Genomic DNA, 27832 nt, shown 5'->3' on the forward strand with positions numbered 1-27832 from the left:
ATTAGTTATTGACATCTAGTAAAACTGTTGCACAAACAATAACACAAACAATAATGAGTTCATAAACTAAACAACCAAACATAAGTTTTTGGTGTGACAAGCAATAAAAACACAAAAAAGAGAAAGATTAAACAGCATTTATTATCAGCTCAATATAATTTATATTTAGATAAAACTTATATTGACTATTAAGTGTAGTGGTGCATACATTAAACAATGGATTTAGTGTATACATGCACAACTTGCAGAATGATCAAGTTCGCATTAAGCATGAAGTTTGTGTTTTTTTTGTTGTTTTGTGTGTAACAAAGCCTGCATGAATGTCTTTGCTATGAAACACAAAAACCACAGTAATTCCAGTAAAGGTTGTGTTTCAAGAAAAAAAACAAAAACTAATCAATAAATTGTCAGCAAACCATTAGTTTTTCCTTATCAAAGCCTCCCAAGGTAAAGTACATCTCTGAATCTGTTTCCATGCATGTCTCCTCCTGTCCATCAGTCATTGGAGGTCTGTGGGAGTCTGTTGTTGTGGTCGTGGCCTTTCTGGGTTTCAGCGGTCAGCGTTCATCTTCCGTAGCTTCGCCGGCAGGTTGTCCTCCAGCCTCCCACCAGCTGAGAGCAGTGGGCTGGGCATTGGCACTGGAGCAGGGGACAGCGTAGGGTGTAGGCTGTGCTGGTACAGGTCTCCCGTAGACTGGGTCATGGGTTCGAAGCCCACCTTGAGGGACTTGAGTTGCAGCCGATTCTCCGCCTCAGGTCCAGGCGAGGAGCTAAGGCGCTGGAGCTTCAGGGGCAGGTCTCCTGTGCTGCAGGCCTTCTCAGAGTGCTGGGAGCTCAGCAGAAGCACCTTCCTCTGCAGGTCCTCCTTCCCAGAAGAACTCATCCTCTGCAGCTTGCTTGGCAGTCGACCCCCAGCGCCTCCATGACGGCCCCTTTCATCTGAAGTGTTGATGCAATCCACGGAAAACACCCGATCACGCCGGGCGCCATGGCTCTCAGTCAGTGCAGGGGTGGGAGTGGATAGAGGTGAGGGCAGTGAGTTCTTCTCTTCGTGCTCTTTGACGCTGTATGGTGGTGTTGGTACCTCAAACGTGCTGTGGAACTGAGAGTAGTCTACCCTGAAAAAGCCCTCCTCCAGAGACATCACCGGCAGGAAGCGATGGCCCCATAAAACCTCATCCTCAGTGTATGACGTCCGTGCCTGGCATGTCATACCTACGAGGGAGTGACAGGGAAGTAATAACTTTAATAACTGTCATTAAATGGGGGTTAGCTGCAAGAAAACAATTACTGGCAGATGAGGGGGAATTCAAAAGGGCACAATTCACTCCCTTTATCTCTTTTTCCGCTGCTCATAATCCTCCCTGTGCAATCTACCATTCTGTGCCATAGTCACATACTGAATATTTAAATATTGTTTCAACAGTAAATCCACAGGAAAGGTTTCTTGCCATTTCCTAAATGGCTCATGAAAGCAGCCACACAGCTATTACTACTGACTATTGTTTGTACTATATGTCTCTCCATATTCTGAGCATCTTGCCTTTATGTACTGTAAAGAAATAACTAGGAAGATGATATGTGATGAAGAAACAGACATCTCTGCTTGTGTCTTTTGTCTGTCTGTAAATATTCCTACCTGAAGTTAAAGCAGAGCTGTTTCTGTGTCCGTGCAAGAGTGAGCACTTTCCATATTTTGTGCTGTTAATATGGGTGAAAGGTGAGTGACGCTTGGTATCAGTGTTGTCTTGTGTTGTGTTGTGATAATTGCCAGTTTAAATCTGATCAGCATAATTAGCAGTCACCCACCACCATTCCCACACCAATACATCAATGGCAAGAGCCACGGGTCCTGTCTTTACATGTCATATTGTAGCTTGTGGTATTGATTGTGAATTATACTGGCATGAATCTGCTCTCGTCTGAAAGGTAATTATCTATTGGTACAATTATGTCATGCTCTTTTGGCAGTTATTTATTAGTGTGCATATTTGTCCATAAATTTAAGATGACATCTTGAGAAGCAGAGTAAAGATTTTCTAGTAATGCTTGTGACTGTGTGTCTGCTGTATACAGCATTGTAAATGCTCGCAAGCATCCTGAACCCACTTTTTCTATTTGACCTCAGTTCTTGTAAAATAATTTCCTTGACATTTTGATGTTTGTTGTGGGCCCTTTGCGATCAATAAGCACTTAGTCCATATTTTTTCTGATCCAATGGCTCTGCTACAACCTGAGTTTTTCTGTTAAACACTACAGTTAGCTGTAGAGTAGGAGTCTGATCCCGTCCCTCTGAGCGATGATATGTGCAGTGTTATGTCATAGCCTGATGCTATTCCAGGCTCACTACTCATCTTCATCCACAGACAACCTTCAACAGTCCTGCATCTATACATAGGTCATTTTTATTCTTAATTAGCCCCAAAGGCTTGGCTTGAATCACGAGGGTGAGTTTGGGACAATTTTCCAGTATTATAGTCTTTTCTTATCAGGACAATGACTGTATTTCTGCTGACTGTAGATACATAAGACAGCAGTAATACTGGTGCAGTGGACACTTCTGGCCTGACAGGCATGCTGGTTTTGTTTCATCATTCAGGCATCATATGGGTATTCAACCAGCTGGTTAATGTTTAGTGTATCTTGCATAAAAATAAAAGCCCTTAGCACAACTATGCAAACACTTGGCAGACAGCGAGCAGGGCGTCCCTGAAGAAGACTTTATGTAAATTTCCTGGCAGTAGCCTTCACTGGCACTGTTTATGTGGTGCATTATGATGCTTCGGCTTTTCTGCGAGTTTTCATTTGAATCTGGCCAATGTTCATTTGCAAGAATATGAATTATGACAACAGAGAAATGTAACACACATGTAAAAGAGAGGTGTGTGTCATCTGCATATTAGTAAAAGTGTAAGCTATAGATGGAGATGATAAATGGCTTAACAGGGGAAATAAGTTTCCTTCTTTTATGAGATTTATTCTTCAGATGTTTGTAATAAGTACAATCAATCTACACTTTCTGTTCTGTTTTAGGATGAAACATTGTACTACACTTCAAGGATAAGGCTGGTGCTTTTTTAAAATCCCATGAAAAGGACCCAAATACTAATGCCTAAGAGGCTAGTTGGGTAGTTCTGTAGTTTTCAGCAAATGTTACTCAAACAGGAGTCAATAGTGCATTTGTTAGGAACTATTTTCAGTTTAGGATTAGTCTAATCTGAGTATTTATGGCAGCAAGACAGAGTCAAACTAAACTACAGTGCCCATGATCATGGTAATGAAGGAACATTTCACCCAGTGCAACAGTGTGGCTCATTGATGTGTTTTCATAGGTTTTTGACAGAGTTTGTGCTCAATAACACAGAGGAATAAGATATACCAGGGGGAACCCAAAAATTCCTGGATGCCATCGATAGCATAGGAGTCGGGTGTCGTTATTGGATTTGGCACTAAGTAGTGTATGCCTACAGCTTTGTTAAACTAAAATTGTGACTGAAAGGGAGGAGATTCGCCAGTGTGGAAGAAATCCAGGAAGAATCGCATGAGGCTCTGGACACGGTGACAAAAGATGACTACAGAAAATGTTCCCAGGTTGGGAGAAGTGCTGGGACAAATGTATGGTGCTTTAATTGGATTTGCTGACCAGAATCGTAATATTGCCAGCCTTATCCTTAAAAGACAATAAAGAGATTATGTTTAGCCTGGTTTCGTCACATTGAGTGTAAAACTATAAACACTGCAACTGTGAAGGTTATTTATTCTATAGAGACTTCACTCTCCATCTATACATCCATTCTCTATAGCTGCTTACACCTGCTCAGGGTAACATACTTTCTCAAACTTGACAGAAAAACATTCAGTTTTGTGGAGAAACACGCCTCAGACCCACTCTTTCTGCTTTTGTTCTGATGTGTGAAAACAGAATCAATACTGCCAGTAAGACATGAACTAAAACTGACATGTATTCGAGCAACTGCATGGTAATGTGTCAAGTCTGGTTGAAAGACAATTGAAATGAGTTGGAGAGACAATCAACAAGCTGAGCAGCTGTCAGGACCGGCTAGATGTGAGGGGATAACTCTTAATGTGTTTGGATTAATGGGATATGTGTTAGCGTGAGGATGATGGGATATCAGGATCAACTGAAGGTGACAATGACAGGGCTTCCCTCTTCTACTCTTCAGCTATAAGTGCCACAGCACTGCGACAGTAAACTTGTGGCTGCTCCCTGATTTAATGGTATTATCAACAGAGCACAGACCATGTTGCCTGCCTGCCTCTACGCTTCTCTGCTGATCCCTCCTCCTGCTCTAAGCCTATTCAGCTCTGTGGTTTCTCCTATAGCAGTAGCAAAGTGAGGGTTATAGGGGATGGATAGAAGCAGAGCTGCAAAGAAAAGAGTGAGATGGATTTATTTGTGTTGTACTTTAGGGAAGAATCATTCTGTTAAATATATATAAAAGAGAGAGAGTAATGTTGTTGCTGAGACTAGTCCAGCATGGCTGCCTGTAGTTTACAGCAACGGCTGTATACCAGTGTCTCACAGGCTCAGAATTACCTCTGCTCTCAGCTGTCATCTGAAAAATGGAGTGGAACTTCTACTAAAACCTTGGCTCATTCATCAAAGTGACACACGCATCTATGACCACAGGCTTTTATTATGCATAGAGTGGGCATAAACCGATTCTGCAGTAATAAAATATCCCTCATAATTCAATCAGTGTGTCATTCTCATGTGTTGTTCTCATTCTTACTTTTTTCAGGTCCTGCCTTCTTCAAATATGCAAAAACGTGGAAGGCATGGAAATGAGATTTCACTAGAGTCTAGATTATGAGGCTGATATTAATATATCAATTTACATTTAAATTGTGTGGGAGAGGAGTGAAGAAAAGGAGCGATGAGAATGAGATGGAAGGGACACAAAAAGCATTAAAAGAAAAGAGCTGAAAGAAGTTTAATTCAAGCAGGATTCCTCACCAGTGGTCTCCACGATGCCCTCGAGGATAACAACAATCTCAAACTGTTCATTCATGAGCGAGCGCTGGGATAGGTCGAAAAAGGGGCTCTTGGGATTGATTTCATGGCAGATGGTAAGAGGGGAAACTAGGAAGAGCTGGTCTGCACCCGTCCCAAAACCGACATCCAATTCACACTGGTCCAGAGGCAAGAACTCGCCCTCAGGTGTCTGGCGAGACTGAAAGCCGAAAAGAGAGACAGGGACAGAAGTAGAGAAAGACAGAGGGGGAAACAGTGAAATAAATTTGCATGACATGGTAGAACAGAGTAACAAAGATTCTTGTTCTTCAGCATAATTCTCTAAAAAACGTCCACTATATCACCCTCCTAAAAAAAAAAGTGACGTTTGCCGTGGACACAGACTTGGCACTTCACATTGATTTCTAGAAGAAGTTATAGTATGTAAACTTGACATTTGAGACAGTAGTGTTTGGACAGGACTTGCCCACAGAGCGTTAACTGGTGCGGAAGCATTTAATTGTCCAGATGATGTTGGAGCACAGCACCAAGGTCTTGGATGTATTTTCTCCTTTCCTGTCTTATACTGTCTAATCAATCTGTTCCCCTTTTCTCTTCCTGTTTTGCTCTCCTCACGTAGCAGTCTGTTTTTCCCTTAAATGTGAAGCCATTTGCTTACATCCTGCTTTTAGAAAGTAGATGTCTGGGGGTTTTTTTGTTTGTTTTGTTTTTAAAAAAAAGCTTTTATATATTAAAAAAAAAGCTTGAAAGGATGGTCAGCCCTGCTAAAAACAAGCTCATGTGTTTCATTAGTTACAGTATGTTTTGACATATAATATTATTTCTGTGTCGTTTATGCTTAAAAAATCTGACCCTCAGAGGTCATGATTATCTTTTTCCTGTGTGGTAATACTTAATAAATATTATAAATTGCATCACAAAAACACCTTTTAAGTCAACAATACAAAACAAACTGTGTTAAGTTGATTTTCCCATAAAGAATTTACTAGCAAAAAACATTTTATACTCTTTTTCTACATAGTTTCACCTCCGACTAATAATTGAGATGTGTCAGCCACCGGCCACCCACTCACCCACACTATTCCACCACCACACAGCTTGTAATAATGATAATGATCTCCCACACAGACACACACGCAGTCCCACCACCATCTCTGTAACCCTCTCTGCCATTTCTGTATCTTTTGTTCTTGTTGTAAATCCTAAAATATTCACACACACATCATTCCAACAAAGGCATTATCCTCCTTCAGCCTTTATTACTGAGTCATTGTCATGTGGATATATATTTGGTATCACCCAGCAATTGACTCTTCTCTCTAAGCCCCGCCCCCCCCTTGGTTACTGTTGCTACGTCTGTTTACAGTGATAACGGTGGCAGCATTATCATCAAAAATCTAAAACAAGTCAAGGTTCTTGACCTCAAAAAGAAGACTTCTCATTTCTATCTGACGACTGTCAATTGCAGATTTTAGTAGCTCTAGCTAGCTAATTATGCTAACTTTAACTCTATCAAACTAATGTAGTGAGTGCAGCTCCCTGGCCTTTTAGTAAGTACAGCGATGCTCTGTTACTTCAGTAGGTGGTCATGCTAACAGTTGCATTTTACATTAAAGTAGACAAACAATTGAATCTGTTAAATGCAGTCTTTACCCTTTTGCTCTTGTGTTTTTGATTTTTGGAAAAGCTAAAGAAAGAAACCACCCTCCAAACTAATGAAATAATTAAACTCAACATGTGGAGAATGATTGAAAAACTGGTCGTGTTGGTTAGAGTTGCTAAGCTACTGGACAACAGTCGTTTCAGTGGAAAGTAAAGGAAGAAAACACACAAACGTGAGCAGAACATTGACTATAATAAGATTAAAACAATTTGAGAACTGTTTTGAACTAATGTCAGAATTTATGCTCTAATTTCAGCAAACAATTGTTTCAAATGTTTTTATGTCAGATATTTTTGGGGGAATCAAAGATACAAAAGGACTTATGTTTTCATTAATAAATTCATTAGCTTTCAGTGGGTTTACTACATCTCTGGTGCTGCTTTCTATCTCACTCACCCACCCAGTTCACTCCTGTACTGCAGCTACATACCACCCGGAGCCCAATTTGATCCTGACCTCCCAGTGACATTGCCCTATGGTTTATCTTTCCGAGACGCAAAGTGTGAATGAAGTGTGAGTAAACAAGCTTTGCATTGCCAGAAAACATTGCGTTCTATTTCTATCTCCTGTGAATATCAATGAGATGCTCTTCTGGATTTACGTTGGGGGGGGGGGGGGGGATGACTTTCATGTCAGGGGGGCATTGTTCACTTGTCAGGTGCTTACAGGCCGCTGAACACTGTTTGGCATCGTTCCTCTATGTGGGTTATCTCATGCTAGCTTAGGGAAATTCTACTTTTCACTTTCTGTCTTTGTCGCTTAAGATTAAAAAGATGGATGACTGTATGCAAACATTGACAGGCAAAGCTCCTTACACAGCCCCTGTTAGCACTCTCCTACGCTTCTTCCTGCACAAAGATTCAGAGATAGCTGAGCTTGTCTACTGTCTTTTCTGTAAATCTGACACTCTGTTCTAACAAATAAACAGATTTTCTCCCCAAGCTCTGCTGCATCAAGACAAGGACTTTTTAAAATTCATTTTATTCAGTGCTTTTGGGGAGATGGTACAGCAAAAGCGCCAGATGAGAACACAAAAACATTTCTGTTCAAAATTCTACCCATTACATCTGACAACTCACCAACCTAGTCAACCTGCCAGCTGTTCATTATCATTAGAAAGGCAACGTGGTTTTGTCTCACGCTCACAAAAGGAGAGTTTCAGTGTCGTGAATGATTCTCATGGATGAAGACAGGTGATAAATAAAATTGATTAGACTTAAAGTGGCCTGATCTTCCTACTCAATTCCACTCCATGCCATGCTGGGCCTTCATCAATCAGTAGCCTGAGAGTGGGAGAGGAAGATATCGCAAGTCACCTGACAAGCCGGCCGAATCAAGCAGGCTTTCACACTACCAGATACCGTCTGCCTACTCTATATTTAGAAAGATTGAGCCGGTCTAAAATTTCAACAAACAAGTAAGTGTCAGCAAATCCAGCTGACATGAGTGAGATGAATTGGTCAAATCAAATCAAGAGTGTTAGTGTAGTTTTAATAAGATTTCTGTCTGCACTGAAACATGCAAGAAATGTGAAAATGGCTACATCTCTTCTTTCCCCTCTTGGTGGGAAACAACAAAAGTGCATCAGATTACTAGCAAGAAGAGGGAAAGACACAACCTGACGCAAATAAGATGCAAACAAGACTCCTCTCTCCTTCATAATACAGCCCAACTTACAATTTTGTTGTTCTCATTAACAAATATTTCCTTTGTCAGACAATTCACCCACCAGGCAAACGGTGGGTGAATTTGTTGCCGCACCGAGAGAACAATCAAACTACCATTTTATGACACAATAAAACTAAATGCAGCTTAATGACAACACCTGTGCTGCGCGATTGGGAATGCTGACGTCTAAGATGAGTGATCGCAGAGAGGGTTAGAAGCGACAGAATGTGTGGAACTGTAATTGTACTGCCACACAGCCCCTCGATGGTGTCTGAGCAGGCTCACATCATCGTTTTTCGAGGGAGGCGTCTTCAGAGTTCTTGAGTGCATCGCTGAAAAACTAGTGTGGGCAGAAGGCCAAAATGGTAAGAAAAAGATGCATCATTAGACTCACTCAGCTTAGTGTGAACGTAGTATAAGTTACTTTTTCTTTGAACTGGGTATTTTTATTCTTAAACATAAAGGAGGACATGGGCGAATACATCAAAACTCTCTGTGAGCTGGTTTTTTTTCTTTTTAGTTCAAGTTCATTTGTGCATTAAGGGTACAGCTTCTCACGCACATAATCAAGTTTCCTGCTGCAGGGAAAACATCTGCATCCTGGCCCATCCAAATCTGGAGTGACCAATTATTGCTCACATGTCCAACTCACTGCGTTAGAACTCACTAATCTGACAAGGATGACACCAATTGTTCCAGCAAAAGTTTAGATAAAACCAGCTTCGCCCAGACTTCACATTGATGTCGGACAATTCTGCAAAACTCTGAATTACGTTCAATAATAACATTTCTGAACATTCGATGCCAACAATTTTATATTCATTTAGAGCTGCAACTAACGATCATTTTCATTATCAATTAATCTGCAGATTATTTTCTTGATTAATTGCTTAATTGTTTCGGTAAATAGTAAAAAATGCCTGACAAACAGCCCCAAACCCAAAGATATTCAGTTTACTGTCATGTATGACAATGAAAAGCATTAAATCTTCATATTTGAGAAGTTTAAACCAGCACATTTCTGATATTTTTGCTTAAAAAATGACTAAAATGAATATTTGATTATCAGAATATTTGCCAATTAACTGTCTGATGTTTGATTGATCGATTAATTGACCAATCATTGCAGCTCTGTATTCATTTACATGTATTTCTGCAATATCTGTGCATGGCAACTACTGCATGGTAGGGATTAGGCAAATAAAACATGTATTTAAGATCAATCATTTAAAAAAAATACTTTTTTGGCCGTGATGGGATGCAAACTCTGTTTTCTGGCATAAAAGTCAGACAAACTAAAATCTCTTCCACCAACCTGACCTCCACAATCTTTTTTTTTCCACCTGCCTTGGTGTATAAATGGCACAGTACTTCCTGGATTAGCACTGAACGTTGGCATTGGACACAAGTCGTGCACTATAGAATCATTCGATATGAAAGCAATCCACAGGGTTACTTGAGTCTTTTCTCAATGATCTAAAAATATTGGGTAGCCACACTGTCTGGAAAGTGAAAACTGCAAGATTTATCTGGATTGTCAGCCAGGTAATCAGGAGGCATGTGAGATCACACTGATTAGTTGATTACAGAGCTCTAGTCCACAAAAATAGGCATGTTTTGAAGTAATAGGGTCTGAAATTTACTATGTATGTATGCTGTTTCGTCTTCTGCTTGCAAACAGTTTTAAATCTCAATGTGACACTTGGTGACTTTGGCAGGAGTGGGCAGAAATAGTGTCACAATGTTCTTGGCCAAAAATGTGTTTTGTCGTGACTGTGCTGCCTCTGATTTTTTTACTTAGATGTGGAAAATACTGTAACTAGGCTCATACATTATTACTGTCAGTCTGTGTGCAAGGATCCTGAAGCTGTAACACTAATATTACATTTTACCTTCTGTGTTTCCTGGCAAAAACACAACAAATATACACATTTCACCTCACATGCCTTCTTTTGAATGCCTTGGAAAGCAAACTTAGCGAGGAAACCAAGGTAAATAATAATAATAATAAATACCTACATGTATTGTTATGTATTTGTTAGCATGCACCATCTTACAGTGGAAAAAAAAAACAATTTACAATGAGTCTTAAGGTTTTCTGGCTCAGGGGCTTGCTAATCAATGACTCCAGAGCTTCAAGGCTCTCCGCAACTTGATGGTATAATTGCATCTCTATTCTTATTAGAAAAGAAATGGAAATCCATTCTTGTTCTATTGACTAGTGTATGTAGCCCATCCTGCAATCCTCTGAGGAGATATTCAGCCGAAAGGATTTCTCTCGCTTGTATACCTCTGAAATAGAAAGCACCACTCATACAATGAAAACATTAAGAAAAAAATCTGTTAGTAATTCTTTTTATTTCTCCCCTCTCTTACTGCAAGCTGCTCTCCAGCTCGCTCACCACTTTTCCATCACTTCCAATCAATCCCTTTCGCTTTCTCTCCTCCTCCCACAAACCCCGCAGTAATACCGGAGTTATATTTTCAGCTGGGATGTTCCACCAGGATGCCCTGTGAGGCTGTCATGGATGCCGTGCAAAGCTGCATTTCAACTGCTTTATGGTGGGACTCCGTATGACAGTTCCCATTGGTCTGTCTCTCCCCGTCTTCCTGCTGTCTGCTGTCATCCAGTAATCATCCGCGACAGTTCGGCGGAGCTCTGGTACACCGACATGCTGTCCAAACACAGCAGCGCCAACAAGTGTTTCCATTTCCTCTTTTACTCAGCACTTGACACTTCAACTTAGCTCGGAAAAAAAATGAGCTGTAGCTTCATCTGACGACTCAGTTCTGTATTGAACAGTAGTAGCTTTGTCACAGATTCACACCGGCCATGCTATATGTGCCTCGATGCTGAGCATACTGCTTCAGGTATCCAGGAACCATCAAACTGTCACCTTGCCAGATCGGGGTTTCTAACCACAGTTGTGAGAACTGTGATTTTTTAGGCTCGTTCCTCTTAGTCTGGTTTGAAGCTGGTTTTATGTGTGCGTAAAACTCTTATCTGAGGAAAGGGAGAGACGCTGTTGTAAAACATGCATGAATGAGAAGGATTTATTCTGAGCTTCTTTAGATACTTTATCGCTGACTGTAATACCTTAACCAGCCTTGCAGCATGTACTACAGTGGCTATGACTACATGGTGGCACCTCCCACACAGAACCAGTCAATAACATTCTTCTTTTTTTGCAGCTGTGAGGTAATCTCCTCTTTATTCTATTGCTGCAGACTCCATGTGAAACCACAAACTGTCTCCTGATCCTTCAAAGCAAACCAACTGACCCCATGAGCAGAGCTTAGTATCGGCAGACAGTCGGTCTTCACTGTCTTCAACAAAATATGCTGGCTTTTTTGAGTGGTGTGGCCTCAGCTAGTATAGGCAAAAAAAAACCTTCTTTGGCTTCCTGGGCATCCTCAGAGAGGAAGGGAATACCATCATTCTGTATCTAGGTGTGGTCATAGTGAAAGACTGGTGCTTTTATCTTACAGGGGAACGCACTGAGACCAGTTTGTTTGTGTCGGCAACATCTCCAACACTGTGCAGTTCGGTGAAACAGAGCGGTGGTTAGTGTAATCCTTGCTCTATATGAAAACAGGTGGAGCATGACGGCATGCTTTCTTAATAGCTGCTGAAGGCTCAGTTGATAAGAGCAGGGTTAAGACCATCCTTTTACAGATACGGACTCTATAGAGTTGACTGCACTTGACCTTATTTGCTGTGATATACATGCAAAGCTTCAGTGGTCACTCCACTGCAAAGATGAGTGCCCTGTAGAGTTTCATTAAGGTGGGAGTATGCTTGAAAAGAACTACTTCATACGACATGTCGTCTGATCTCGTTGGATGGCAGAAGTGTTTATTGTTGTATCTTGTGGCCACACTTGAAGGGGCAGGGTGAAAAAAACCTGCTATGATAGAGAGGGTGGAGACGCGATAATCGTTTAAGTACGGGAATAGCAGCTCACATTTTATTTGAAAGGCGTTCATAGTGTTGTACACAGAAAAAGTGACAGAATTAGTTGTATAAAGAATGAAAAAAGAGCTTGAAAGAAAGGTTCAAACCCTGCTTACTTTCTCATCAGCTTAGCCAATCATGTGTGAAGAAGCTGTAAATGTAGGATTGACAGTTTTGAGCTTGTTGGACCCCCCCCCCCGCGCCCATTTATAACATGGGAAAGGCATAGGAGGAAGGGAAATTTAGACTTTTTCAACCATTCAACAAGCACTTTGGTTGAAGCATAATTGTTCACACAACTACACTATGCCATTGTTTACAAAATGTCATATTCAGACTCAATATGTGACTGAAATCAGCTCAGAGTTTTATGTAACATCAATCAAAAGTTTCAGAGAATACTCAAAATCATATTATGAGGTGATGTCTCAGAAATAGCTCTGTTTTGATTTATAAAAGATTCAGATTAGATTTGATGTCAGAGAGATGTTCATTTACTCAGCTTGATGAACAAGTTACTACAAAAACCTTTTCACAAACTCTCTCTCACACACACACGCTGTTTCTATAAAAGTTGAAAAGATTCCTCTGCCAGTAATGTCTAAGTATTTCATATGATGAGGTATGACTTGAGAAAGGTTGCAGTTCAACAGCACCACCAACATCTCTGTACAGGGACTGCACTGAAAGCATTCAGTCTGAAATATGATTACTTGAATTTTTTTTATTTAAGGTTTTTTTTAAACATAGTATGTGACATATAATAGCTAAAGGTATGTTCAGTTTAAACAATACTGACATACATGCACAGTGACTCACTTATTTTTTTTTTACATTTTTTTTTTGTTCTGTACTCTGGCAGAGCTTCTGCAAAAAATTCTGTCTCAGGAAGAGAGTCTTTGAAGCGAAAGAACAAGGTTAGACCACGAAGCCCTGGAGCAAAAATAATAATAAAAAAAAATACTAAGGAGCACAGAGTGGATGCTGTATTTATTGTATTTCACCACAGAGAGAGGGAGTGTAAAAAAAATGATGTGGGCTTGGCAGAGAGGTCTTGGAATTTATACTGATTGTATTTCTTGCAGCCCAGAAGGAAAAGTAAAACAGGAGTGTGGCTCTTGACTGTAAAAATTCAGTGAACCTTGATTATTTTGTGATGCTACATCTGCTCTTTTTTTTTGAGCTAACATAAATCCTCATATTTATGTTCTGGATGCCATCATTTTTTTTTAAAAAGACACTTTTAAGACACTTAAAACTGACTATTCATTATATTATATCAGATTAAATTATATCAGAAGACATCAAAGGTGTGTTGCACAGTCTGATTGAGATGCTGAGAGCATACAGCTCACTCTCACAGGAGAGACGAGGGGGAAATCGACGTAGACATGTGTGATTGTACTTTATGCCTATGGGGATGTTCACTTCCTCCATGCTTGTAACTGTGGAATAGCTCGGTCGTCCCTGCCTCCCTCTCTGCCTGCATGCATCATTAAGCTGACCAACGCTGTGCTCGATGTGGCTGTGCGGAGGAGAACACAGGCATAAACAAGCTCCAAGCACCTCACTAATGCTGTTTATCTTCTTTATGGCCCATTTTGCACATTGAACATGGATGTGGCTGAAAGGAGCTCTATTATGATAATTAAAAGAGGAGCCAGTCAACCTTGCTGCTGTTTTGTGTGTGATTTTCTGCATTGTTGCTTTGTTTTCAGAGTGTGAGGTTCATTAGCCATATTCCCCAAAAGCTGAGTTCTTCATTAGTGGATAACAAACATGACACAGTTGGTCAGGAGGAGTTTTTTTTTTTGTCCTTTCACTGTTTCCAGCGTGTTGTTGAAGCTGTATTCAAACACTGTCATGCTTTCTAACATATTTTATATCTCAGGGAAGAGAAATAAGAAAATACAAGCTAAAGAACAAAAAGGAAGATAATGCTTTTTCTGGCTACAAATACCTTTTTTTTTTATCTTAATACTCAGTCCCAGGAGTGCTGTTTTACTGACTCCACTGATCTGGGGTAGCGTGTGAAGCTCCCTCACTACTGATTCACAGAATTTTTGTAAGTAACTTTATTCCTCAGGATGGGAATATTTCTGTCACGTCCACATGTGACCAGCTGGAGAGGAGCTGATGCTGGTGTCGACTACCCACACTGCAATGCTCCCCACAAAGACCAGCAGTCCCTTTACTCTCTTATCTCAGTGGTTTGAGATGCACCTGGCTGATACTCAGCCTCAGCATCCTGCAGCTGAAGGATTATGGTAATGCCACCTTAAGCCTGTTTTGTTTAACAAGGCATATATTGTGTGGTGGGACCTGCTTATAAATAGGCTGTAAATGAAAAAAAAGGCTTAATTATAATCTTTGATATGCAATATGCAACTTTTCCTTTTCCCTGTGGGCTCATTGGTGAAAAATAATTCATGTTCATCATGTGCTCAACTTCAACTCTGCTCCTACACTTCAGGGTTTCACTTAGTTTTCAGGGAGTTGTTCTCATCAATTATAGAGCACATAGACGCAGAGTATCTGGCACTTGTGAGCTTACCTTTATGAGTTTGCACCTGATCTGAGCAGACACCATGTGGCTGTTCCGCAGGTTGCCCACACGGAACATGAGGCACAGTTTGCCGTCTCGCTGAGAAATCACCGCGTCCTGACTGAACATGAGCGTCTCTGCGCGTTTCTTAGGTTGAGACATTTTTATGAACATGCAGCCGATGAGAAAAGCGTCCACTATGGAGCCCAGCAGTGACTGGAACAAGAAGAGGATGATGCCCTCTGGGCACTTCTCTGTAATGTACCGGTAACCGTATCCGATCGTGGCCTCAGTCTCGATAAAAAACAGAAAGGCTGAGGGGAAGTTGTAAACATTGGCTACACAGGGGGTATAGGACGAGTCGTGGCCGTGATTTAGGTCTCCCCTGATGTAAGCGATGATCCACCACATAGATGCCATGACCAGCCAAGCGATCGTATAAGTTAGGATGAAGATGAGCAGGTTCCATCGCCACTTTAGGTCGACCAAAGTGGTGAAGAGGTCAGACAGATACCTGCTGGTCTCTCCGCCGAGGTTGCCGTGCTGCACATTGCAGCGACCGTTCTTCTCCACGAAGCGCTGCCGTTTCTTCTTGACCGGAGCAGAAAAAGTAGTTGCCCGATTTGTGTTAACCACTTGATAGTCTTCGCCAAATTTTCTACGAAGTGCCGCCATTTGAGCTCCTCTAAAGTAAAGGGAAAATGACTTGCTGTTTAATCCATGTTTTTGTTTGTTTGAGCCACCAAAACACTGGTTACCTGCAGTGCGTAAAATGCGCCATGGCCACTTTAGCGCGCACAGATGTAAATCCTAGAGATAAAAAAATACGTGAACGTCAGTGCTTTCAAAGCATACCTAGTATCCCCTTCTTTAAAAAAAAAAAATCCAATGCTCTTCCAGTTATTTATGGGTCAATTTAGAGTAGCATCAGAAGATCGCTGACTGGAGCTGTGCGCTCTGCTCAGTCTCCAATCACACTGACTGGCGTGATGCTCACCAGCGGAACGAAATACGAGGAGCTGTCTACCATTCACAGCTTCTGGTGGGCTGTAAAAGATGAAGTGTGAGTGTGTGTGTGTGTGTGAGGGGGAGAGATGCGAGGAGAGGGAGGGAAGGGGGCAGGGAGAGAGGAGGGGAGAGTTACACAAGACTGCGTTTGTGTGTAAAAAGAGAGAAAGAGAGAGAGAGGTGAGCAACATTCAGTTCATTTGGTCAATTAAATCAGTGTGTAACTTAATTGATATATTAATTAATTAGGTGATTCATTCATTCAGTCATTTCTCACAGTGCTTTAATTGCCTTTACATTTTATGATTAACAGCATGGAGCCTCACACAGATGAGGTTGAAGGTTCTTTGTGCTTTCAAGTTAGACTGTGCCATCTACTGGATGGACGACCTATGTGCATATTTGATCTAATATTGGTCTAATAGGGGCAACATGGGGGGACATTAACTAATTGAATTGCAGATAGGCTACAGTATTGCTCTGTGAATCTCAGCCAGAGTTTATAGTCTTACACTGATGTATAATGTCAAGTAAAATTAGCAATAACAGAAAAGGCATCTAGTACTCATTTGAATTTTAAATATTTCCAGAAACTCTCATTTTATGGAACTCTTTGTTTTAAATAAATTTAATTGTACCACTCCCTGTCCTGATACATTGTTCAATTTAAGTCTGGCATTAAATCCGTGCCTCTCCTCTTTCCTGTAATGCCTTCTTATTGATTCACACATTGGGCAGCTACTACAGTGGAGGATTTCCTGGACTACTGTTCTCCCAAAGGACAGTTGTAAAAGGGTTGTATTGTCCTTGGTTCTCTTTTACCCTTGTTTTAATCAGACAGAAGACAAAGGGCTGCATTATGAGGAAGCACTCCTATTATTAACAAATTCTTAATTACGGTTTCAATCAGACAGGTCTTATGAACAAGCCCTCGGCCGATCTCATCAACTGACCCTCGTCTCAAGTGGTTTTTGTTCAGATCCTTAATTTGTGTTGAGACCCAGGAGGATTTCTGCTATGAGAAGAGAGACCTGCACTCTTAAAAAAAAAAAAACAAGATCCAAAACCAGTTCATTACCTTGTTTATTAATGGAGCGCTCTTAAGACGCTCTATCATAGAATATCAATAAATTATGCAATTAACTGATTTTTAATTTTGGTTTTCAAGATTAGTTGTTGCTTTGTGGAAGCAGCATGCCAAATAACGCAACAGGCATAAATTGTAATTTTGCACACAATTTAAAACTTAACAAATAAAACAAACGGAAAACTGGAGCTTTTGAGGAATCTGACTTAAACAAGGCGGCTTCAACAGTCGTCCGGTCTCAATGATACGCATCTGAGGTTTTCTGTGAATGAAGTTGCTTTTTATTCAGAAACACTTTTTCTTCGTGTGTCTACAAACTCAAACTTTAAATAAATCTTACATGAGAAGCTGCACGTTTTACATCAGTATCCCACAATACTATCTCTTTTTAAAATACTAGAATCCCCTTAAAAATGTCTGTCTGAATAAATCAAGAGCACCTTTTGTGACTTAAATAATCATAACCCTGGACCTTCTGGCTTTCAATATAATCAGCATATTAAAAGATATTAAATTGAGATGCATATTTCATTAACACTGATTAACACTCTGCACACTCACACAAGTGTTTTCAATTATTCTGGCTGATTAAACCTCCGCTCCGGTTGAAGCTGGGCGCTTTACAGGTGCAAAATTCCATTCAAGGACAGTCCGTACTCGCCCTCACGGTCCTGAGAGGACGTCTAATTAGCTCTAATAACTGAAAACACCTGTAATTGGTCTGCAGTATTACGGCCTCACAGGACCTTTCATTCTTACATCACCCACTTGTGGATTTCATCTGTGTTTTTAAACTTCACATGATCTAATATATAATAGCGATGTCTTGCGGACACTAAACACCACCAGCTAGTAGCTCAAATGTTCTCAGTCCCTTGAACAACAAAAGAGAAGCCTGATGTTTCACCATCACAGCTGCAGGTGATACAGTAGAGAGCATGAGGACATCAAACAAAGAAATGGAAATGCAACTGTCAGACTGATCTAACGTTTATTTTAAAGGGTAAAATGAATGCTGCATTGAGATCAATCAGAAAATAATGTCTGCATCACAGGATATTGAATGCAGAAAGAGAGTTCTTGTCACATTGTGCATTTTGTGGCTATTTAATATTTAAAAAAAATGCATAATCAAAAAGGAGACCTACAGCATATTTCAGCAACAACAAATTATTCAAATAGGTTTCCAAAAAAGACAATATTGCCATTAATAAAACAGAAATGATGCACAGCAGTTTCCTGATGCATTGCGCTGCTGTTCAGACTATTAAAATGAGCTGCTGAGAAGAAAGACAAGTTTAAATAATTGGTCAAATTGTTCCTAATCATCACGCAGTCGACGGCATAAAGCTGACCAGAGCTACATGTCACATACTCATGGATACTTGTGATTAAATCATTAAGACTCAATAATAATAATAATAATAAGATAAGACTTAATAAGTTACATTAATTCCATTGACTTCAGGGTAAATAACCTTTTTTTTAAGGAATGTTCTTTTGCACATACATTAGCTTTTAGCATTTTGAATTTTAGCATTTTTTTTCCTGCTACATACTGTGATTAAAACCAACATGTCTTCAGAGAAAAGTGGAACTAAAAATTAAATTTAGCAAAATACGCCAAATATCTTGTTAGATCTGTTCCAATAAGCTGATATGTATTTATTTTATTCTACATTTTTATTCATTTTCTTTTGATCCTCATAATTATGCCCATGTTTATTATTTGATTGTAATTCTCATCTCTCTGTAAAGCACACATTTGCTGTTTTTCAATGCACTTTCTAAATAAATTGACTTGACTTTGTAGGTAAAAGAATGTGCACAGACAGACTCTTCAATCTTAAGAGCAACAACCACAAAAGAAATGTACCAGTCTGTACTGGAGGCTACATCGAGTTATCAGCTTGATGTAGCTGTAGGAGTTTCTGATTTGTAGCACAAATCACCAAACATCACATATCAATACACAGAATATAATCACCCAAATGTTATTTTTCTTCTCTCCACAGCACAAGTCACACTACAGAACTGATGAGGGACTTCTGTCTCAATAGAGGGAACTGATATACTGGACTGTGATCCTCCTGACAATTGAGGATTAGAGTGTAGACGGCCAGGATCGCCATCTGTTATGTGTAGGCATCAGGCTTTCCCAGTGAGAGGTTTCCAAATCAGCACAACACAAGCAATCACCAAAACCTTGGCTCTCTGCTGTTCACAGTTTTCTTGGCTTCCATTTATTAGATGATGAGGAAAAAAAATTCACATCCAAATTTATTGCATGCGAGGTTGGGATGGATTCAAGGGAGGAGGGAGAGGGAACAAAGACACGCTGCACAGACCTGAATTATTAATGAGGAGGTAGAATTAATAACACTTTGTGTCATATGATACAGAAATTGCTGCAGATTCCAGACATGAAAACAATCAGTTTATCCTCTTTCATAGCCACATACTGCACACGCAGAATGTGCAAGTACAAACATGCTGACTTCTCTGTCCGCTGCACAATGACGGCAGATTATTCGACTCAAAGTGGAGTCAGTGGCAGATGACATGACTCAAAGTGCAGGAGTCATAATGTCTCTGACCTTAATGTCCCGTTCAGTGCAGTCATCCACTCAGCTGATGGCGGGGGAACTGTTGGAAAGTTGAGCCATACACTGACATTTCCTAACCTCAGCTGAGATTGACATATAAGACTCAGTAGATGACACTGAAATAAAAACCCAGGATTTCCTCTCTTTGTCTCTGAGAGGACTGAAATAACAGAAAGATGGTGAAGGCAGACTAGTGTTTTGTTAGTGTTATCAGGTGATAACAGTGTGTTTTTTCTTCATTAAGTTTAATAAATTAAAAAGATGAGATCAGATGAACAGCTTTATACTTTGATAAGCCGTGAAGGGTCGTAGCCAAGAAATTAGAAATGCTCAAGTCAAGTTTAAAAAGAGTCACTGAGATTTTCTTGCTGTATTGATTCCTCCTGTTCATACTGAGCATTAAGAGATCTCTTCATGATGCACTTTCAATGTAAGTGATGGCGGACAAAATCGACAGCCTTCCTTCTGTGCAAAAACGTATTTAAAAGTCTATTTGAAGATAATATGAGACTTCAGCCGTCCAAATTAATCAAATCAAGTCTTTTCACTGCAGCTGAACAGGAAAACACCGTCCATCGAGACACAAAGAGGGGATTTTTTTACTAAAATACTGTGGAAGATATCCACTTTAGTTAAAAATCTCAGATGGCTGAAGCCTCATATAAAACAAGCTTACAATCTCTCTTCAACTGAATACTTTATTCAGTTGTTATAGGCCGCTACGCTGCCATACAGATGTGGTATAAGCCAAGACAAAACTTGATGATCTTGCTTATAATCAAACTGAAAAAGATTAACTTTTTTTTTTTTTACCTTCAAGTTAATTTATTATCTCAAATTTTATTCACTGATTTTTAACTAGCTCCAGTTCATCAAGCAACCATCATCGCACCATCATACATATTTAAACACTCCAAGATGAGAGTGATTTCAAAGATATCACTGTCAGTAATGTGGGTTGCCATTATGGATATATGAAAGGAGCAGGGACATCAAAAATGCACTCGCTGACCTTTTTTGCATTACTCTACTGTCTGCATTTCAATTACGCTCTGCTTTCTGAATTAATTGGTTCATTAGCAAAGGCAATTAAGAGCGGGGGTGCGAGGTCTGACTCTGATGTGCTTTTAGATGTATACATAGTCATTCATCCAGCACATCTAAGAGCTTCACTTCTAAATACATCTGTTATGATCATCTGAATGGCCTGGTCTGGGACTCGCTCCGTTATTCTGGCATTTGGAACAATCAGCCTCAGTCATTTGAATTTAGGGATCTTTATTCACTGCTGCCATTGAAGGTGGGTTTTTTTTTTTTTGTCTCCTTTCATTGATGGCGGAAATGACCAACATTAATAGAAAGAGAAGAGATAGCAAGAAGACAGAAACTAGTAAAGAAAGTTAGTGACAACACAAGGAAATTACTATTAGTCGCTCTTTCAAAACACTGTATACTGGATATGTTCTCCACATTAACCTGTAAACTATGCTCACTGGTGGAAAGTAATTATATTTACTCAAGTAATTAAGAAAAATTTTAAGGTTCTTGAGTATTTTCTTTTTCTGTTAGTATATACTTTTACTCTACTGCACATATTGCACTTTTTTTTTTTACCATATTCGCTAAATTTTTGGATACCTATAGTTAGTTGCAGATTTAGATTTCTATAAAAATCATATGATCATCTTATAAAATATTATATAGTGTTTTAAACCACACACTATGTATACTGCAAGTATAAGTTTAGCTATCTCTCTATAGGCTACTTCTGCAGTTTTACTCTAACATTTTAAGACAAGGAAACTACTTGTAATGGAGTATTTTTTGCATGGCAGCATTTCTACTTTTACTAAATGATCTGAATTCTTCTTCTTCTGCCTGTGCTTAAAATACAACATACATACAAATACAGGAATTACAGGCTAACCTATTAATAACTATGAAATTATGCATATATACAACTTCAATATATATGTATATATTATGATTAAATGTATATCTGATTTCAGTTCTGCTGAACTTAAACACATGATAAAGAATAGTAATAATACAGTGAGTTTTTTTTTTTTATTGTTGCGTCTCTTCAGGACGCGTCCGCCTGCGGGACCCAGAATCCCCTGCGCCGAGGCAAGATGGAAGAACCCAGCAGCTGCGGGAGAACAATGTTTTGGCTCTAGATTTTTAAACGGACAGCTGAGGGCGAACAACACGAGCCAAAACAGCGGGTCATGGTCGTGCACCGGTAAGAGAAATTCATAAAAGCCAAGTTTGGGGCAGAGTCCGTCGCTGTAGCGGTTGAAACTCCTCGTACGGGACAGACAACAAAGCGCAGCGCACTGACGGTACCGCTAGTTAGCCTGCTAAGTTAGCCGTGTCGGCTAATCGGACGAGCATCATTGTTCGCTGGAGTTGTGTGGGCCGTTTGTTATGGGTCCTGCCTGTGTTGTCGCTCCATCACTTACAGTCGGCTCACTGTGCAGGAAACGAAGAAACCAACTTGCTGAAAGCAGTGAAGAATAAGTAGAAACGGTGTAAGATAGCGATGTTGATTTTTATATATACATATATATCTCAAACCAGCATTCGTCCTTGATCATTTTTTCCAGCTCACGGATTTTGTTTGTCTGGTGTAACGCAACGCTACTGTGAAGTCATATCTGCCTCCCTAAGATCACATTTCTTTCATTTCAGCAGCGAAAGTACAAAACGAAACTTTGTTTACACGTTTTGAAAAGCACCGACTGTCTTCACGCTTCGGCTGTTTTTTTTTGTGTGTGTTCATGTTGTGCTGCACGGTGTGGCGTCCATCCGCGCAGGTCTGCTGCTGTTATTGCATGGCCATATTAATTATTGCCTGATCCCGCATCACAAAGAAGAAGGGCCCCGCAACAGTGGTTAGCCTAAATGCTTAGCTAGGTAGCTAATTGCCAAGCGAACACACGCATGGCAGTTTTCAAAAAAAAAAAAAAAAAAAATACACTACGCTAGACCACAGGGGTCCACTAAGCACTGTGTTCATTTACTGTAAGATGTTCGAGAAAGCAGGAGTTAGTCGGAAGGATCAGAAGTATTGTTTCATGTTTGAAAAAGTTGTCTTTGTGTTAGCGGAGTCGGTTATTGCTGCTAGCGCATCATCAAAGCTGGAGGCATTTGGCAGCAGTCAGATAGCATTCATTAACTTAGCTGGACGGGACCTTGAAAGCTAATCCATGAACATATAATTATGATTTATTAAAAAAAACAAAAAAAAAAACGAATCGATGTAACTGAATGAAAATAGCAAATCATATAAAACGAAAGAGACACGTTTCCCAGCATTTGTTTACATTTGAGCAAAGCTAATCCCATTCAATTTAAAATGTCGAAATGTTACATCGCCACCTGAACTCTTCAAAATTAATCTTGAATGAAACGTTACATTCAGAGCTACTATAAAACATGCTTGATTTGTTTATGCTACATAATTACACCAGCAGTCTTTCTAATGCAGTCTGTGTGCACTCTCATTGTCAGATAAGCTCATGCAAATAGGATGACTGGGTCAGACAGGCCCATCAAACAGATTAACGCACAACTTCAATCCTCTCATTCCTCATCTCATGTTGTGTCTAGTGTTGCAGTCGCAATGACCTTTTTGCCCTGTAAAATACTGTATCATATATATACAGAAACACACTGTAATCGACCCGAGAGAATTTTGTACAGTTTAGCTCCTGTTTATTGCTTGTTTCCACTTGTCGTTATGCTAGACTGCAGCCCTTTGTTGACCCACAAATCATCGGTTTTAATCCAACTAAGCACCCAGTTGTGAGATCAGAGGCCGTGACACTGATTCCTGAAGATCGAGCTTAACTGGCTCCATAATTGTTGTCTGTTGGCTGTTATTTGTGTGTATCTACGCAGATGGATTGCTACTTATTTGCGCTTCCTTACAAGAATCACACATTGACCCAATATTGTATTTAACATTGATCGTGGCTGTTATTTTCTCACAGGATGACACTGATTGGTACCCCATAGTTTTCCTGCCCGCCGGCATTCACCATGAGCATCATTCAAGACAAACTAGGCAATGAATTCCTCCGCTCCAACGGGAGCATGGACTCCAATTTCGGCCCCGGCATGATAATGTTCAGCCACCTCCCTCCGGTGACCAGCTTCACCCGGCTGGCCGCCCAGTCTGTCATGCAGGACCTTCCGCCGCAAGAAATGATCTTGAAGAAGGAGCGTGACTCGCCTGACTGCAGCATGGGCACTCAGGGCGGCGGTTTGGGGTGTGCGGGGGTAGGAGACTATGTTCACGCCATGGGTATCAAGCAGGAGAAACTGTCAGAGCATGATTATCGCCTGCCGCTGTACCCAGGAGGACCGGGCAAGAGCACAGAGCTGCTGGAGGTGACACTCAGTAACAACCAGGGCCTGCTGGTGCATGACCTCAACATGGGCAACGTAAGTACCACGGATGGGGAACCAGAACGTGAGAGGAAGCTCGTTTTAAGTAATTCTGATTCCTTAAAGCGTTATTACTAGACTTTTTTGCCTTGTAGGCGCAGTGGAACAAGCTGTAATAACAACATTGAGATATTATTAACATATAAACTTCATTTCTGGTAAACTCAGAGCAACAAACGCACACAAGTCCAATATTCACTGGTCTCCACCAGCTCCTGAGATAAATATCAGTATCTTTAGTTGCTACTGTAAATGATCCACTTTGTTCACCACATAGTCACTGACTTAATCTGTCTGCTGTTTGTTGCTGGTCAGTGTACAGTTGGTTTATTAGGGGAACAGTGTTGAGGAAAACAGTGAGAGTGAAGTAAAACACTAAAATTGCAGGCTGTAAAACTGAAACATTAAGCTGAAAGACACTAAAATGCTCCACAAAGCCCAGGGTACTACAGAGTCGTGTGATATTGGATGATATGTGGATTCATCAATTGTTAATATGAAAGTATTGATCAGTGCAGCTGTAAAGTTATATTTCTCCGTTTTACAGGAGACATCCTGTTGTTGCTGCAGCTTATGCTGTTGACTCAAAACCACATTAACATGAATACATTTGCTAAAAGGTCATAAATTAAGATTTAAAGCTACACGTTAATGTGATTAAAAAATGAGCTAACGGTTATCATACTAGTGTAGTCAAAATATGTTGTTTGTCAGCTTTCCTCTGTCACATCATCATGTTTTGCCCTCACGTTTTCATTTATACTGTAAGTAAAGGATGTCGGTACATCTTACACAATTGCATGTGTAAGATATGTGAGAAAACTTTTTTTTTTTTAAAGTGTGCAAGCACAAAATGAAGAGCTCTCCAGAATTTGAAGGAAGTTCTTCAAGTTCTGTTTAGATTTTTCACTTCCTCTCTGTGACGTAAATACAAATTCATATCAGCATTTCAGATGATACGGCTGTAGAAACAATTATGAAAGCATGTGTCGGGCATCGGAGGAATAGTATTATACAAAATTAAATCTAAAAAAATATATATATATATATCTGGTTTTCAGGGCTTTTAAAAAGACGACTAGCTCGGTGTAATGTCCAATATTAGTTCATTGCAGCCTATAAGTGACAGGAAATAAAAGTACAGAAATGCCAAACATACAGTGTGAAACAGTGTCACCATTCTGTATTTTTCAAAGGTAAAAGGAAAGTATAGTTCTTGGACACAATTGTTTAAAAAAAAAAAAAAAAAAACAAATTTAAGGGAACTTTATCAAAATGTTTATCTATTTTATCGTTTGTGTAAAGAGGACTGATATTGCTCGTTATATCACTATATCAGTGTGGGGTTCAAATATCCTGTATTGCTCAGACTGTAGTCAGAATTGCGTTACTGTGTTATTCATGTTAGTCAGTTTTTAGATGGATGTGGCCAATGTGGAATCAAACATCAGAAATATTAAACCCAGATGAATTTGAAAAACCAAAAAAAAAAATCAATGAAGATCTAATTTGGAATCATTTTTATTTAGTCTGTCCCTAAAAAAAACACAAAAAACAGCCTCTGCTATGTTTGTCAGACAGGCCATAATTTAAAAGCCTGAGAGGGAGGAGTCTGGGGAAAGGAAGGGTGAAGGGGGAGGAGCTTGTCTGAAACAGGTTATGGTGACATGAATCTACTGACGGCTTGAGATGCAAAATATAAATGAGCCCCCCCCCCCCCTGACACACACACACACACACACACACACACCTCCCTTTTTTTTTCTTTTTCTGGCTTAAAGGGTGATGTCATCCAGCCTTGGCGTGAATGAAAACGTCTTGGCAAGGACACAGCTGTCTTGTTTGAGCTTGCACTTCATTTCAGACTTCTTTTGTGCTCCATTCAATTAGAATTACGCACATCCACACATTTGTAACAATAGCCAGGCATCAGAGGTCGTCAGGTTCTAGATGTAAGTATGATGAGAAGCAGAGTGAATTATCGTCTCCACTGTGCCAGAGTTTTTTTAGTTTTTTTTTTTTTTAAATGGTCTATTCAAGGATAATTTCATGTTCTGAAAGTAGAACATGAGATTTCCATTTTCAGCCAGGCTCAAATGATTATTTTATATTCTCAAGACAGCTATGAAATATGCCCTATAGTCAGTGTTTTTTGGAATATTTCCAAGTAGTTATTCATGCACTTATTCTCATATTTTTCTTGTGAGTTCATAGTAAATCAAGTCAAACATTTGATGCATTTTGAGTTGATTTTCTCCTGTTTTTACTCTACGGATTGGGCTGATTTTTAGGAACAGCAGGTGCAGCCACATTTAGCCTGTCAGTCACCATATGGCAGTGAGGACGACTGAGATAGAAACAGCAAAGCGGGACGGTAAACTGGAAGAAAGAAAGAAGGAACCGCTTCTTAATAGTCCACACAGATTGTTCAGTTTAGGTACAGCAGCATGTGAGGTGTACAGTTTGCGTATATACCATAGTAGTAAATGAAAAGCTCTCACAGTGAATTACAGGCTGCTTATCCATAGAAGGGCTATAAATTTAAGGCTTTGTGATCCCGCCCACTAGAACCACATCTTGACTTTTCCAACAGACAATCGCTAGATGTTGTCATAGTGCTTTGTTTGTTTGCACGAGCAACAAACACGGACTTGTTTGCGTGACAGTTTTAGACTGAAGGCCCTTAACCTTCAATCAAGTAATTTCCTTGTCACGGCTCGCTCTCACAGCCTCTCCCTCTCTCCCTTTTGTCATCCTCGCAGCTGCCGAGTCAGGAGCCCACTGGGAGAAAAGGTCGAAGGTCAAACGGTGATGGACAGGAGGGTAGACCAAGAAAGAAGCGGAGCGAGGCAAAGGTTTGTCATACATATATATCTAATATGTTGTCAAATTTGGGCTTTTCAAGTCCTTCAGTTGTACATCAGCAATTATATATCACCACAAAGAAAAGTGTATTAATAATTTCCTAGAGTAATAATAATTTATATTGTTAAAAATAATCACTTCTAATATTCAGATTTTTAAAAACAACATGGATAGTTCTCATTATACTGGTGCGTTCCACAGAATATAAACATATGATACTTCTATATTCAGATGACGTAGAAGAAGGTCTGGACTGAATCTGACCCCTCTGTTTCTCTTGATATTGTTCTACAGCAATCAATGATGCTGGACGCAGATGGAGGCAGCCTGTCCCCAGGAACCAAGCCTCACATCTGCGAGCACTGCACCGCATCCTTCAGAAGCTCCTATCACCTACGCAGACATGTCCTCATTCACACAGGTATTGTGGCATGTTTATTTCCACTATGATGATCATAGGGGGGGGGGGGGGGGGATTGCATAATTAGCAAAAGTACACTTTATTTATTGTTGTCTTCAGATAGCTCAATGTGTAGCTTTGAAATAAGCACATTTTTGGATGTAATATTTAAAGGTAATTAAAGTTATCCCAGGTTTTGAGCTTCTCTGCTGTCCTGACCCTAAAAAAGGTCATCCATAAAGACATATCGTCAGTTCTGGTTCTTTCTACAGTTTTTGGATAGTTATAGAGACGTGTGGTCTCAGATATAGACAGGCTGGAGTGGGTATTTAACTACTAGGATAATGTGTTTTTAATACGCTATTAAGTGTAATTTTTTGTTAAGTTTTGACCCCAAATTGTAAGTCTGAAATCCGTCCTTGGTCTGGGTCAGTACAGGACTGATATCGTTATTTTAGAATCAGTCTTTTTTTTTTTTTTTAATTTTAATCTCATCTTTCCCGTTTGTGTAATGTGTCAGAATGATGAATTGTTACATGATAATTGCTGTTGTCACAAAAGAGTTCAGTGATCTAGAAAATTGATTT

At 39.9% G+C, this 27832-nt stretch overlaps 2 protein-coding genes across 5 annotated transcripts in view; one reads left to right on the forward strand and one right to left on the reverse strand.

Moving 5' to 3' along the window:
• znf281a (zinc finger protein 281a) overlaps positions 1-27832 on the forward strand; it is a 113730-nt gene that overhangs the window by 83254 nt on the left and 2644 nt on the right. For 2 of the 4 annotated variants that reach the window (XM_042393208.1, XM_042393209.1), the window contains 4 exons: positions 21616-21770; positions 23524-23977; positions 26743-26835; positions 27140-27266. In XM_042393208.1, the coding sequence (XP_042249142.1) occupies positions 23573-23977; positions 26743-26835; positions 27140-27266 (625 nt within the window). In that variant the 5' untranslated portion in view covers positions 21616-21770; positions 23524-23572. Of the gene's footprint in view, positions 1-12535; positions 14550-18937; positions 19064-21615; positions 21771-21850; positions 22060-23523; positions 23978-26742; positions 26836-27139; positions 27267-27832 lie in introns of those variants that run through there. The other 2 variants (XM_042393210.1, XM_042393211.1) reach the window with 2 other exon arrangements.
• On the reverse strand, positions 210-15882 carry kcnj19a (potassium inwardly rectifying channel subfamily J member 19a). Its single transcript, XM_042393212.1, has 3 exons — positions 14837-15882; positions 4979-5195; positions 210-1215 (listed from the first exon to the last, which is right to left on the reverse strand). The coding sequence occupies exons 1-3, from the start codon at positions 15500-15502 to the stop codon at positions 551-553; spliced, it is 1548 nt and encodes a 515-aa protein (XP_042249146.1). The 5' UTR covers positions 15503-15882; the 3' UTR covers positions 210-550.

This window comes from Thunnus maccoyii, chromosome 18 (assembly GCF_910596095.1).
Source record: "Thunnus maccoyii chromosome 18, fThuMac1.1, whole genome shotgun sequence".
Taxonomy (NCBI): Eukaryota; Metazoa; Chordata; class Actinopteri; order Scombriformes; family Scombridae; genus Thunnus; species Thunnus maccoyii.